At 42.8% G+C, this 15,654-nt stretch overlaps 1 protein-coding gene across 2 annotated transcripts in view; it reads right to left on the reverse strand.

The window, feature by feature from the left end:
- The window catches only part of TTC39B (tetratricopeptide repeat domain 39B), a 72,685-nt gene extending 57,406 nt beyond the window's left edge, over nt 1-15,279 (reverse strand). The window contains exon 1 of one of the 2 annotated variants that reach the window (XM_072859999.1): nt 15,151-15,279. In XM_072859999.1, coding sequence (XP_072716100.1) covers nt 15,151-15,198 — 48 coding nt within the window. In that variant the 5' untranslated portion in view covers nt 15,199-15,279. The remainder of the gene's footprint in view (nt 1-15,150) is intronic. The other variant, XM_072860001.1, reaches the window with a different exon arrangement.
- Nucleotides 15,280-15,654: the final 375 nt, after the last annotated feature.

Genomic DNA, 15,654 nt, shown 5'->3' on the forward strand with positions numbered 1-15,654 from the left:
CTGGAGCATGCCAGCAAGAATAACCACGGACACTGTCTTTCATGTCTCCAAATTAAGAGTCCGAAAAGCACACAACATTGCAGTTCAGCTATGCACAAATTACTAGGTTTGACACTAGCCAAGTTTCATGAAACTGATGGCTTTTGTTACACAAGGAGCAATTATCTGTAGTTCTGACATTACTCTATGGAGAATTTGTTCAAATCAACTCATAGGCTATGACTTGAGCCAAAGATGCTTTTACACTATTGAATTTACTGTCAGAATCCCTTTTATAGAATCAAAACAATAATGCATGTATAGATTCCTTTTTAAGTAGTTTCTGAATACTGCTCTTTCCCAACAAAAGTACGCTCATTCTCCCTATAACATAAAATATCTTTTTCACAGATTACATGGATTTGATCTTGTTGCTTTAATCAACACCCACCCACACCCCACCCAAACCAACTCCACTGAGGCATCAAATATCAGAAATGACTACTTCACAAAAAAGAATGATGGAGATGAACAACAGTGCAAGCTCACTGGTCTAAAGTTCAGAAAGTTCAGCTTGTAATACTGCTCAGTTAAATATAAATACATTCAGATAAGGAAATTGGGTTTTTTGATTCATCTGCAGTAAGAGAAGTAGGGTAACACATCTACACACATCTATAAATTTCACATAGAACCTGCACGAACTAAAAAAAGAAACAGCTGGTGGCTGTTTTGGAGGAGCTGTGTTTTGCTAGATGTTTTCCACTGCAGATGAAGCACCTCAGCTGGCAGAAGCCAAAGATCAAGCTTGGTAGTTCAGACTTAGTTATTCAATCTCATCTGCATAGAACAGTATGCCACATTCAAGATCTTTACTAATGTGGATGACTTGGTCGGGGTTCATGCTTTAATGAAAAAAAAAAAAAAACACCACAAAAAAAACAAACCCACACCCCAAAAAGAAAACAGGAGTTGGTAAGGTAGAACCCAGCCTTACGAGAAATTTGGTTAACTACTGAACAGTTAGCAATCCAAACAAACTTCAGTGTCACTTAGCTCAAAAATTAGATGTCAGTATACACAAGAACAAAGGTTTCTCCATTACAGTCTGGAAAGCAGTGGCCTTTGGATGCAGCTGGTCATTCCCCAAAATTACCAAAAGACATATGAAAACTGAGTCTTAAAAAATCTACCCTCCATTTTTTTACAGAGAAAAGATGTTCGTAATGAAAGCGCCTGCCATAATCAAGTGCAACTAATCAACATGTTTTTAAAAGTAGACAATTCCTACTTTGATTTCAACTGCATGCAAGCCGGACAATTCTTAAACAGCGTACCAGCCACACTGTATGAACCAGGGCAGGACTGAGAATGAACATCAACTGAAGGAATTGCAGTCAGCAATGTCAGTCGTCGTGGGCTGGACTGGTTACCTACCAGAGGGAGCAACAAGGTGAAGGCTTTTCTGAACATACCTCTAAAGATGGGGAACAAGGCAGTCACACTTTAGTAAACTGACATCAGTCTCGCTTGTTCTGAACACAACTGGCTGAGCTTGTGCTTTTTTGAATGACACCTCTCCCTCATGACTGAAAAGTGGAAATAAGCAGATTCAGTTACACACTCAGCAAGTAAAGGATCACAATATACTTCACTTTAATTGACATGCAAATGGCTGCTGTCAACAGTTATTCATGTTCAGATTCATATCCAACATTTTGCACACAGAAGCAAGAGTACAGTTTCAGTTAAAGTTGGCTGAATACCAAGTCCCTTACTGTTTACACTGGCACCTTGCTGCTATTTGACTTGCAGTTGTTTTTGCACAAAGAGCACTTCTAAGACGCAGAGGAATAGGGTAGCAGCATAGAACTTCATTGCTGCAATAAAGCTTTTTTCTTCATTTTTAAACTAGTTGACCATCTTTCCTGTCCGTCTCACACACACCCCCTCGGACACCCCTGAGTTCAATGGAGTGTCATGTAGGTTTGTATTTGTTTGTGAGTCGCACCAGAAAAAGAAACCAACACACAACAAAACAAAGAGTCCACACTCAATCGGGAGTTCCCGATCCAGTACAAACGCACCAAAGTACGCTCCTCATTGAAAATCTCTGCAGAGACTGAGTATGTCATTATTCTTGATCAATTTCATTGGACAAAACTGATTGCCAAATAATTCTAAACTGAAAGGCAAACACAAACAGATGCACCTTCGCTGGACACATCTTCCTTTTCATACTATAGGAAGAGTGATTTGAGAGGAATGTGAAGGCGACTAAGGAGACTGAGAAGGCAGAGACAATACACAACCATTCTTCTCAAAGCAGACACTACACAAGGGAAGACACTGTAACTCTAGCCATAAGAAAGATTATTCAGTCAAATTAATTCTTCTTGCAGCAGACATGCCTCTGAGTCTTGCAAGAACTGTGTGTCAAGCTCATTAAAGTTTTTACAAAAACTTCAGTGTCATCGTTCAATCATTTCACAGAAATTACATAAAACCCCATTTAAATCAAAAGGAACTTTAGTATGCTACTTATATTATGTCTATAAAGTTGGTAAGACCCTTGTTACATCTTTCTAGACCTAATTCTTCTGACACTTAACCACAACCAATAAGTACTAGGTACATCTGTATTTTGCAGGTCACTAGACACAGCATGGATGAGATACTGCTGTTGAAAGACAAAGTTGGTAAAGATTTTCCTACCTCCAGTCATCTGGATTAGCAATAAACATTTAGCAAACTTCTACCAACTTCCAAATAGACTATTCAGTTTATTTTTTTCATTCAGTAGAAGAGGTAAAGATGCAATGAAAGGTTTCAGAGACACAAGCAGAGAGTACTTTCAGACACTAACTGAAAGTAAGGCATTAGGCAGAGCATCAGAAACAGAGCAAGTGTTTACTGTCTTAACTTGCTTGTATGCAGCCAAGGCATGAGCAACTTGAAAGTCACCAGCCTCCCTGCGACTCAAATCAAAAAGCTTGGTCTTATCAATTCTGGCAAAGTTAGTATTTCATAGCTAGTGATGTTTCACCCGTTCTAGTTCAGAACTGGTCATCTCCCATCAAGTTTAACTTTTCATGACTGGCTAAGCTTCACAGAAACTTCAGCTCAGTCTAGAAAAAGGATCACTAGACAGTTTGCTGCTAACAAAATGGTATCACTCCAAGAGATACAATCCTAGTGCGTAAGGAGGCAAGACACCTGCTTGCACTCATTTGAGTCAACACACCCTACCAAACAAAATAAAAGTTACTGTGAAGAGAAAATAAAAACACGGTTGGAAGATCCATTTGACAAACATCAGACAACACATCTGTGCTCTTTTTGGAGCTGGAGAATCCCAATTCTTCCCCTCTCATGAGGGTAGATCTGTTCAGCAGTCTCACCTAACCTTCCCACCTTCATTCCCATATTTCAGTGTTCCTGATGTGGATGATGAGGCAAAACTTGACAGTTTTCATTTAGGCTCCCACAGTAACTTATATTAAAGTGGGACACTCAAAATAATAATTAAAAAAAAAAACAACCAAAAAACCCAAAAAACAAAAAACCATAGCAGAATTGGAAGTGACAACAGCCAATGTATCAAGGTCTTTAATCCACTACTGAAAGATTTTCAGTTTGCTGACTGAAAGTGATTCTCTATCAGCTGGAAAAGCAGCAAGAAGTGAATGAGAAAGAAAACAAGTTCCTTAAATCACTTGTTCCATACAAACGGCTTTGTATAGGAAAGAACAGTATATGGTTAACTTCACCTGCTTCCTGCTTCCACATTAGATATGTTACTACCATGACCATTGATTGAACCGTCTGGCAAAAGCCGTTATTTTATGGTGAGTAAAAATATTTTCCATTGCTGTTTGTTTCATTATTTGAATTCTACAACTTCTATTTTTGCCCTGCTAAACTTCTTCATTAGTAAGTGTAAGTATTTGCTACTAAACCAACTTTTCAAAAATCTAAAATCCTTAGATGTCAAGAACAGGTTTATTCAGAACCAAAAGACAAAGAAATTATCCCTTCCTCAATCAAATACATACTTTTTAGTAGGAGTGCTGTTAGCTGCAACTGAACTGAGCTGTTGACCGAACTCATCAACATTAGAGACAGCAAAAAACTACAACCAACCAGTGCTCAAGAACAGGGGGTTAAAGAACTGGGAGGTAAGACAAAAACCATTGAGAAGGTAGTAAACACAAATATCTAAAGCTGAAACTGATTATAAATCAAGACCATTTCAAAGGTTTTAAGCTACTAGTCAAAACATGTGGTAGCAGAGAGAAGTAAGAATAGCTCTGCCCTTCAAGCAATGGGGAAACATGCATATTTCTTGACAGGCAAGGCTTAATCTCACAATAAACAAGTGTGGGAAGTCAAAAAGACTGTACAAACTGCGTTAAAAAAAAAAATATTTTATCTGGTTTTGTAAAAGCCATGAATCAACTTGAGAGTTACCCTGAATTAAAGACCATCTTTCCAAAATACCTGGCTGTCATAACAAAGAATCAGTCATTGATTTTTTCCCAATTCCAGTGCTCAAAAGAGAAACAAATTCCATCAGTTTCACTAGATGAAAGGGTATGAGCTATATTTTGATGGCGTAACGCTTGATGCCATGGCTGTAGGCTTTGGAACTCTTCTAGTATACATTTTCAGGACAACTGGCATCTTATCTACCATGAAGAATTTCATAGCTTATACAAGGAGGCTTCCCAAAGATCTCATTTAAATCCAACTTCAGTTGTCATACTTCCACAGACTTCCTAATCTCATTCACACAACAATGTGCTTTATGGGTTTTAAAAAAAAAAAAGCACCCACAGATTAGTCCAACCAGGAAAATAAGAACTGCTCAAGTCACAGCTATACTGCAATCCACTGTAAAAAAGGACTGCATGATCAGCATAAGGGAGTGCTGTTGCTAGAGCATTCACATACTTCAGAGACAGGTTCTATTATTGTTGCTTGGTATTTGGTACAACTGGAAGCAGTTTAAAGAACAGGACTCAAATAATTGGGTTTTTATTAATCATCATCATCATCATCTTGCTGTTTTATCTTAGTGTCGTGACACACTAGTAGCACATCTGAACAGAACATGTTTCCTAAGTGTAACATCAACTGTGCTTGTACCATAAAGAGAAACACTCACCTATGAAAGTACAAGCAAGAGGAGTATCAGTGCTTTCCATCAGTTTGTCATCAGATAAAATTTTAAAAGTGTATCAGAATTACTAACAATACATTCTCACCATTACAAGACTTAGCATCCAGTTCTGTCAGTCCTGGGCATAAGAGGTTTGTCACTATTTGGTGGTGGGTTTTTAGAAAAAAATATACTAAAATAAGTATTTGCAGTTGAGATTTAAATGCATTTACTAAATTTCCAAGCCCTTCTCTGGCAAAGATCTCTCGTTAGCATACAACAGTTTCCAAGCTTTGATGAGGTCTCTAATTCCACAATCAAGTTAATGTTAAGCACAGGTAGCTTTCAGTAGGAAGCAGCAAAACTTCAGTTCCAGTCTCTCTGTCCTCACAACATAACCTGACTTTTTGAATGACACCCCACAACATACCTGACTTTTTGTCATGCAATGTACCATGTTGAAGACAAAAAAAACCCCACCAAACACAAACAAACAAATTCACATAATTTTGTCATTTTTAAAAAAGAAGAATCTCACACATACCAGGATGGATCAAACAGAAAGACATAGTGTAAGTCAAGCTGTAATTACAAATTGAGAGCCAGTCTTGACTCAGCATACGAAAGAAGCAGACACAGTGGAGACCACTTCCCAGTAAAGGGAAAAGGGTAAAATATAAAGAGCTAAGAGGAAGAACACATTGTGTTGTCTTGAACTTTACTAGGCAATTTCAAATAAAGATGCTCAATGCTCACTGCTTCCAATGATTTCTAAATCTACCAAGAAAAATCCTAATTATGTAACAGGTTCACTGTGCACTGACTACAGACTTACCCAGACAAAAGCATCACCTCTTACCAATTACAGTTCCCCTAGAGGGATATTTTGACAGCGTTCCAGAACGCTTACCAATTACAATGTAATCAACAATCCTAAATAAGTCTCATTACAGAAGCACCACCTTGGAACTGCTGACATTAATACTTTTCAGAGATGACCCCAAGCTGGGGAACAAAACATGTTTACCTAATATTAAAGATGATTCAGTGCCAGCTTTGCCTATAACTAATCAAAAAAAGAAAAATATGAAAGGGACATTAATGTGAGCATCTTGGGTACTAACCTCCCCCTTGTCTCCCTCAGGTTAAGCATCCTCTTGACTACACAGCTGGTTACTCATTTGTACAGAACGCAACAGCAGTCTGCATATTTAGCACCGCAAAGTTCTATTTTACAGTGAAAAGCAATTTAAGTGATTTTTCTTAACTGCTTCACTTCCTTTAAAAGAAGGTCTTGCTGCCACAACAGTAATTCCAACAACCCTGTTTACAATAATGTTGTTCTCATTATGGAACCTGAAAGTCTCTACGGATATCTTCTGATCCACCAGCAGTACTAACTGCAATAACAAAACAGCAGAGCTGTAGAAACCAACATTATCTACAGTTGGAAGTGTCTGTAATACAGAATTAAAGCAATGACTTTTGTCCAGAGCACAGCTTGTTCCCTCAGCGCAAGACAGACACAGGCCACCTTCCACCTCTCCTAGAAACAATCAGATTTTTCTCATTAATAGAAAAAGCATCCTCTTAGGGACAAAGCAACTTACCTTCATTACTAGTATAAAATTAACTAATTATTAGCTGATTTACACATGTGTTCGAGAGAGTTTGGTGTCTTTCCACCAGAAAGAAAGCGAGATAGACAAACACCTAACACAGAAATGTAGTGTCACATTCAGACCAAGTGTCACACTAAATTACACTAAGCAGAATCAGATCTTGACTTAACCAGGCAGTAAGCTAAAGTGTTAGTTCTTCCTAGGCTACTTGCAGGCAAGCACAAACAGAACACGTTCTCATCTGAAGTTATGAGGATAACCTTTACCAAAAAAAAAAAAAAAAAATCACAAGTAACATGTGCCTTCAAATTTCATTATTATAAAGTAAGAGTTAACCTATTAATGTCCCCCTCAAGTTTTGTTAATGTGTCAAGTGTCTATGGCTTTCCTCCTTCAGCCAAGAATCCCCTTACTTTAATTCTTCATCCAGTCTACCCCCAAGTGGAGCGTGGTATTTCCTCAGGCATTGCAGGACAGCTGCAGGATCCAGAAGAGAGACACCGAATAGACTACACAGGTGCACTGAAAGCAGCATTAATTTCTCCATATAGACGCTGTAACATTTACTTACACATTGAAGCTTGTCAGAAAGGTGCAGTCCCCCCTGCCACATGCACACTCCCCGTACAGCTTACTGATGTCATGAGGAATTTATAGCCTGTGGAAGTTCTAGCTGGAGTGTAATAACAAGGACAGAGTAAATATACAGTTGTTACCAGATTGGTTGCTTCTGCCCAAAGGGTCACTTTACCACAAACGTAAAGTTAAAGTATGCCAATGCCTCTAGGCAAATGCTCACGCACACACACTCCCCCCTCCTCTTGAGAGGGTCACAGCCCTCTTTTGGCAGTTTGCATTGCGTACTCACAGGCAGTCAGAGCACTGGTCCCTTTACACCAAGCCCACGCTGCAGCAAGTGTCCAGTCAACTGGCAGCCATGGCTCACGCAGTGCAAAAGGAAATCCTCCATGACCACACGATCCAATCTAAGGTACTGAACATCTGCACACCACTTCCTCCCGTCAGCACCCAGAGACACGAAAACAGAAGAGCTGAACCCGTTACACACGGCAGAGAGTACTTCTCTTAACTATGGAAGGAGAAGTATCAGCCAGACAGTTATTCCAGGCTGCCAGGGAACTATTTATGTCACAACTGATCTCTGCCCATTGCTGGTATCCATATCCATTTTCACTACAGCCCACTGTCATTATATACGAGAAAGTTTTTATTAATTTGTGGAGGCGGTTGCAAAATTTTTTGAAATCTCACATTTGACTTTTTAATTACTTCTTCAGACTACGCAAAAAAACACTTACCAAAGGGTGATATTTCAAAGAAAGATACAATTTAGACCAATTTCTGCAACTATTAAAACCTAAGTTCAATAGTTTCCAGAACTCCCCTACATATCTAAAGAGACCAACTGCTACTGTAAGGCATGATCTACACAGATACAAAACACAAAACTCATACAAAACTTACCTTCCCAGCATAAAACATCATGCTCTATTGCCCTTACAGCACAGACCAAAGCTAAAACAAACACAAAAGACCAAACACAAAGCTCTGTGTTTGACTTCAGTCAAGGACAAAAGGAGCATGCTTCAGACACAACTGAGAAGGCAAGCCCTGTATCCTGGGTTGCCATCAAAAGATGTAACCTCAGCTTCCCCTTCTTGCACTCCACCTGTCCTTGTAACAGCAGAGGATCTCCACAAACACGAAGCAACGTACACCAGGAAAGTTATGTGGGTTTAAAAAAAAAAAAAACAAAAAACAAAAAGCCCCACACAACGCAAAATGTTAACAACAGTGGAAAAGTCAGCTCTTTCAGGGCGAGTTCCCTTCTCTGCTCCAAAGGGACACGCACGCATAGACACCGACAGGAATTCAAAGAATTCAGCTGCACAAATCCCATGGCCCAAAGGGGGCTGCTTTTTGTAGAGAAACTAGCTAAAATGGACCATAAACTGCATCCCATGGTTGCAACTCTTAAACCATTCAGAGAAAGCACACAAGCCCCTTCCTACTACCCAGTCTCTAGTTCTTGTCCCCATGCTCTTTTTTCAGTACTCCTTCAGTTGTGCTGGTGCAGTTACCTCTGACAACACACCTGTAAGCTGAATGACTTGGTTGATTCAGTGTGAAACACCAAAGGCAAGGCACCAAGGACACAGAGCTGTACCATCTCTCCAGTAACTATTTGCCTACTTTCCCTTAAAGACGCAAACATCCTCCTCTTCACTCAGGCACATCGCTACTTAAAGCTGCAAGCTCGCTTTTTGCCTGCTCCAACGTAAAAACTCACAAGCGCTAATTAAGAAAGCGGTTAGAAGGAGTCCTCCACGGTGGAACTCTGAACTGCAGAAGAAAAGAATAAATATAGAGCATGACTTCCAGGAGGATCCTCCTACCTGGGACCTGATTTGTGACACTGGCATGACTCTATACTTCTGTTTCCAGGTCACAAAAAAGTGCAAAGTTGGGACAAACTGCATTTACTTTGCACTTCCACTCTGAACATATCACTTAATTGACTCAAATGGAAGATAAAAATCCCACCACTCAAATAAGCAAAATGGACTTCCAAACAGCCCACCACAATATTTTTTTTTTTTACTTGGACCTTAACACTCCTTTGGTGTTTACCTCCTGAGAAATACGTTCACTCTGAAACTTAACTACACAACTTTTGCCATCCCTTCTACTCAGCATTACTTGAATTTACATAGTTCACATTTAGCAGAAGTCGCAGCACTTTTTGTCAAAGTGTCAGACTAACTGTTCCATCTTCTAGAAATGACTGGCCATGAGCTACTCTGTATTTTCCACTGATAGAGGGAGCTATAGCCATATATAGCTCTTTAATCCAAATTACATTAAAAGACACAGACACTGAGCTGCTGCTGAATCTCTCTTTCCCAAGGTTTTAAAGAGACTTTGCTTAAGCTCAGTAGAACGCAGCTTAACAGAGCCGGCTACTTCAATGGTGTCAAGTAGCAGTACACAGGCAGATACGTTTAACTGGATTTTCCAGAGTTGCACATGTTTTTCGTGGTAAGATTCTCCATCTGGACAAGGCACAGATTTAGATATTCTTTAATACTGCATTTAAGCCACTGAGTCTTACCTTGAAGTTATTCTTCTGATCCAAGTCACACACTTAAATATAGCTAAACTGCTTTGTCTCCAAAGTTTAGTTTCTATGCTTTTCACACTTCCCTTGACAAAGAACGTAATAATTAACACGATTAATATATGATAAAGATGTAAGGATATAATAATATAATAGTTATATAAAAGTGGCTCAAACACCCACCCCCCACCACCCATTCTCCCTCAATGCAGTTAACGGGATTACTTTTCAAAATATTTTTCTTGCTGGGAAGGACCTAACAAACTGTAATTCATAAAGTATTCAGTTATGCTACAGTTTATTTAAAAAAAAAAGTCAAGAAGCACTTAAGGTTCACATCACATACTTTAACTCTTTTCAAAGTCATTATTTGTTCCATGACAAATTATTGTCTCCCCAATAATATTTGGGGAGACAATTATTGTCTCCCCAATAATTGTCTCCCCAATATCTTTCCCCTCCAGGAAACCAATAAATACTTAAGCCATGCTTTTTTTTTTTAGCTACCTGGCTTTCAAATTCAGTCACACTCAACCAAGGGGCTCAAACTGATGAATGAAGCATGCTGCAGGAAGCCAAATAAGAAATGGAAAAATGTGAACAATAAAAATTATCTATCTCAGAACAATATAGGTAATATAAAATTGAGTACACATCCTTACCTTGAATAGGTGGTCACAAGGAAAAATAGTACCTCTCAATAGGTACACCCACAGGTTAAAACAAACTTTTATTTGAAATACAGAATCTCAGAACCTTGGAAGCAGAGACAGCAGCATAATTTTCTTTAATAAAGAAGAATTACTAGTCATGCTTAGTTTTCCCGTGGTCCTTTTCTCATCTGTGCTGCTGGAATAGCTTGCCCCTCATCTTAGAAGTAGATGTGCTCTGATAGTAGGAGAGACCAAAACAGGAAAAACAGATGAGCTACGTGCCAAAGCACAAGCCTTTGGAATAAGCTGACAAAAGGAGTTGAAATTTTATGTTCTTCAGTTGAGCAAGATCTACTTCTCAAGGAGACAAAACCATACAAATCAGATTAGGATGTTTTAAAGACAATCATCCTTCATGAGAGGAAGTACCCTCACTACACTTTCCCAACTCCATATTTCCAACATATTCTTCACTTTTCAAGGTGAAAAAGGCACCATAGTGGCTCGTTTCCAGCTTCTCAAAGTCTCCGGGCGAGTGCAGCTACCACCGTTCCTCACCACCGAGACTCTTCTTCCAGGCTAGAATTACCAAACAAAACTGGTGAAGAGTCCTCCGTGTAAACATGGGAGAGAGATCGGCCAGTGCCACACAGTTCTGTAATTTATTCTGAAGTTCATTATTATATTAAGCTACTGGTGGAAAGAAGCACACCACTAGCAAGTTCTTTGATCATAAGTGCAGCAGCTGCTGCAGCAGTGGATGAAAAGCTTGAGTATTTAAACAGAGTACTAACCAGTACTAAACAGCTTTTGAGTTAAAGACAATGCTGGTTTCATTCTGAACTTAGCTCTGAAGATAAACTGTCCAGGCTGATAAAGGCAGCCTATAGAGCACTTGTCCCTGCTTAGGCAGTTCAAGAGAGTACAGCATGCACCATCAGACCTTCACTACCTAAATTTTTCTTAATAGGTTAGTTTAGAGCTGAGGCACAGATTAGCTGAATTGGCCAAGCGGTCCTTAATACAAGCCTTAGAGTTAACCACAGCAAGGACACCAAATCACTTTCAGATCTGTGTATAATCCTTAGTCTGGCTGACTGTGACCAAACAAGGCATTTTTTTTTAGCATCTAGATACTTCTTGATCATGATCCTTTCTGTCTGGCCACAACCCTCACGTGCACAAAGGCCAAGGTTGGGTTTGTTGTTTTTTTTTTTTTTTTAATGGATAGGGAATCCCCAAGTAACCAATTAAGCTGGCTTTAAGACTTTGAAAAACCAGGGCAGCACAGAGTGAACTTAATGGGAAGCAGATCTGGCCCACTATTTTAAGTAATCTTTAGACAGTGGGGGCGGGGGGGGGAAGGAGAAGGCTTAAAGTTTTGCTTGAAGACTGCAGTGGCTGGGAGTGCTATTTTGCCCTTAAAGTCAAGCATATCTGTCCTAGATTTGCAACCTGTTCCAAAAGAATACTAGCATGGGCACTTTTAGTAGGTGAATTCAGTGTCATATACTGGTTTAAGTGCCAATGGCACATCACATTCCAAGTTCACAACTGGGCACACCACAGGTGGGCACTTGCACTGACCATGTAGCATCCAGGAAACTGCTTCCTAGTAGAAGATGACCACACGCACTCTAACACTCGAGAAGCAACACTGCACAAGAAAATTCCGAGCTAAATAACCATTTGTTTTCCCAGATGAGCATACCCATAACACTATCCCATTAATACAGCCTCTTAGGCTTAGATCTTCAATTCCTATTGGTGTTTATTTAAAAAAAAAAAAACAAAAAACAAAAAACCAACAAACACCAGACTATTATACTTGCATTAGCTGGGGAAAAAAACCAAATACTTATTTACGCTTCATACCACTTCCTTGCCATGCCCGCTGGAAAGCCACAGCTGCAGGACAATGACGCACAAATCAGCAAAAAAAAAAAATATATATAAACATGGTATCTGGCACTTCGTTGAGCTGCACGAAGCATAAGGAATAGCACTGATTTTATTCATCAGGGACTACAGCAGGGGGCAGCTACCTGCTACCTTAACCTTGGACTTTAGAAGCAGGGTTCTTGCTGGTCAATGTCCTGTTAAGTAGGAAACAACCTCAAGGTTTAGCTTAACACAGCCTTCTTCAAAGCTTCAGGGATGAAGGAGTATTCATAAGTCCCTGCAAAGCAAAATTCTATGCTAAAAGCTATGTTCATATAGTACGAAGCATGTACACTTAAATCAGGGAGCAGACTTCCCATCTGCCACGTTCCATGTAAACAACATGATTTAGATGCATGCAGCTGTTCAGAACAAAGCTAACAGTAACGTTCCCCAACTTCAGTTTCCAAACTTCATAACCACTGCAAACACTTAAAAAAAAAAAAAAGCTAAGACACTTAAAAACAACTATCCATGCATGAAGTGCTGAAAACACATCTACCTATTAGTAAAGACATTGTGGTGAACCCTGTAGGCAAAGGCAGCCTACAGTGGTCTAGACAACTTCTGTTACAGCAGCAGTGACTTTCCCTAGGATCAACACACTGTCTGCCCTCCCTTCCTGAACTCTGGGATCTCACCAGAAAATCCAAGCACTCACTCCATTACCAATTCTGGTCTGTTTCAGACTCCAGAGAATCAAGCACGAGTCTCTGCAAAGAGCATGAGGTTTTTCGAGCTCATCTAGAGAAAGCTTTGCGCTTTTTGCAGACTATTGCTCAAATAAAGCCTCTTCCAGGTGCTTTTATACCTGCCTTTCCATTTGTTTGCATGGGAGCTTCTTCTCTAATAAAGCATTGACACTTAACAGCAAACTCCGCAAAGAGTGTTCTTCCCTATTGTTCACACACGGCAGCTAGGCTACAACTAAGTTGCTAAATACCTGTTTTAACAACTGTGAATTCCGAATGCTTGCTTACTGAGAGCAGCAAGAGTTTGTTAATAACTTGTTTTCACTGGTACTACTCCTTGTATCGGAAACAAAACTCAGCTCCACAGAGTTCACCCTATGATTTTGCAATTATTCACTCCAGTATACAACGAGATTTAAGCATTTCACATCCTCTTCACGTTATGCCTCCACACTATAACCTCAGAAAGCAGCAACTTTTATAGCACGCTCTGAAATACAGACTAGTGTATATCCCCACCTTCCAACCAAGAAAAAGAACAAGCTGGTTTTTATCATCTCTTCCAAGAACAGCTTCTGCAACTGCCAAATAAAAACATGAGCATTCAACCAAACTACACAGCATACCAAGTCCTACATATACATTTGTCAGTTGCCCTGTTGTACGAAACACTGCCTCACCGCAGAAAGGGGGCACTGCTTACATGCCTGTCTTCAAAATTAATCCTAACAAGGTTTTAAAAAGTCAAACAAACAAAAAAAACCCCACAAAAACCCAACTGTTACATAATCACACAATTTGTAAGTTTCCTTCAGCAAAGTTCGGCCGGAGGCGTGCCTTACAAATCTTTCTGAAGAAGCTGCTGAATGTATGCAATGCTAAAATCGTTCATCTTAGACCGCACAGTCAGAAATCAAGTCAGTATTCCCACACGTGCATGCCAGGACTGCGACCTACTGTGTTTAAGAGCACCCTCCAGTTAAAACCGCCTCAGTTTTGCAGTACCCTTCTCAGAAGCTAGTCTAGGAGATGCCTTACTACGGCCAGCTTTCTGAGAGGTGTTATCAGCGACTCTGCTACTGCATTGTTCTGGACTGAGAGGATACGAAGAAAGCCTAAAAGCTCAGGTGATCGTTTTCAGGGATTTGCCTTTGGGCAGTTTAAAGGACCTTTAACAAAAACAACAGGGACATTAGAAACTCCGGTCTATAATGCGTCCTACACCAACTACAGTTCTGCTTGATTTCACTTCCCAGCCACAAAACCCGCCCAACCCGCCTGCGGAAGACCCCACGCACACAGGGCCTAGGCAGGAGGGACCGCGCCCTCCCAGACCACCGGGGCAGGGAAGGCTTTCCGTGCCACCCGTCCCCGCCAGGCAGCAAAGCCCGGAGGCGCAGCTGCGCCGGACCCTCCGCCGCCAGGCGGGCACCGCTGCCGCCCGGCACCTGCCCGGCGCCGCCCCGGCCCTGCGCCGCCCGGCCGGGGGGGGACGCGCGGGGTCGCGCCGCCCGCCCGCCCGCCGCCGGCAGCAACGCGCACCGGGGAGGCGGCGCAGCCAACTCACAGGGAGCAGCGGAGGAGCGCAGCTCGGACGCGGAGCTGGGTTTGGAAAAAAAGAAAAAAAGGAGGAAAAAAAAAAAGGGGAAAAAGAGAAAAATAAAAACAAAGGCGGGCGGCGGGAAGGGGCTGCCCGCGGCCCCGCCGCCGGGCCAACTTTCCCCAACTCCCGGCGGCTCCTCGCCCCGCCGGCGGCCGGGCCGGCCCCGGCAGGAGGCGGCTGCCCGGCTGGCCGCCCGCCCGGCCCCAGCGCGGCGACAAGCGGCGGAGCGGGACAGGTGGGCGGTCGGGATGCCGGCAGAGCCGGGCCCCCGTCCGCGCCTCCCCCGGCCGCTGCGCCGGCAGGGGACGACCGGCCGCTGCCCGCACGCCCGGAGCCCTCTCGCCGCCTCCCTCCCGTTACCTCCTCGCCGCCGACGTTCTCCTCCGCGGCGTTTCCTACGCTCGCCATGTTCCTGCTCCGCTCCGCTCCGCGCCGGGCCGGGATGACTGCGGCCGCCGCGCCCCGTCCCGCTCCCCACCGCCCGGCGGCGGTCCCCGCCCCCTGCACTTCCCGGCCGCCCCCGCTCGGCCCGGCCCCCGGCCCGGCCCGGCCCGGCCCGGCCGGGCCCCGCCGCCTGCCGCCTGCCCCCCGCCGCCTCGTCCGTGCGGGGCCGCGCCCGCCACCGCCTCCCCGCCCCGCCGCCCCACAACTCCGGTGGCCGCGCCTCCTCATTTGCATCGCAGGCCCCGCCCCCGCCGGTCGCGCCCTGTCGCTCGCGCCCTGTCGCTCGCGCGGCGGCCCGGCCGCCCCCTGGCCCTTGGGGCCAGGCCGCGGCAGCCCTGGCCGGGCTGCGAAGCTGGCTCACGGCCGGGGCGGCGGAGAGGTGCCCTGGCAGCGTCCCGGTCCCTCGGACCAGTCGGAGGA

This window comes from Ciconia boyciana, chromosome 4 (assembly GCF_034638445.1).
Source record: "Ciconia boyciana chromosome 4, ASM3463844v1, whole genome shotgun sequence".
Lineage (NCBI taxonomy): Eukaryota > Metazoa > Chordata > Aves > Ciconiiformes > Ciconiidae > Ciconia > Ciconia boyciana.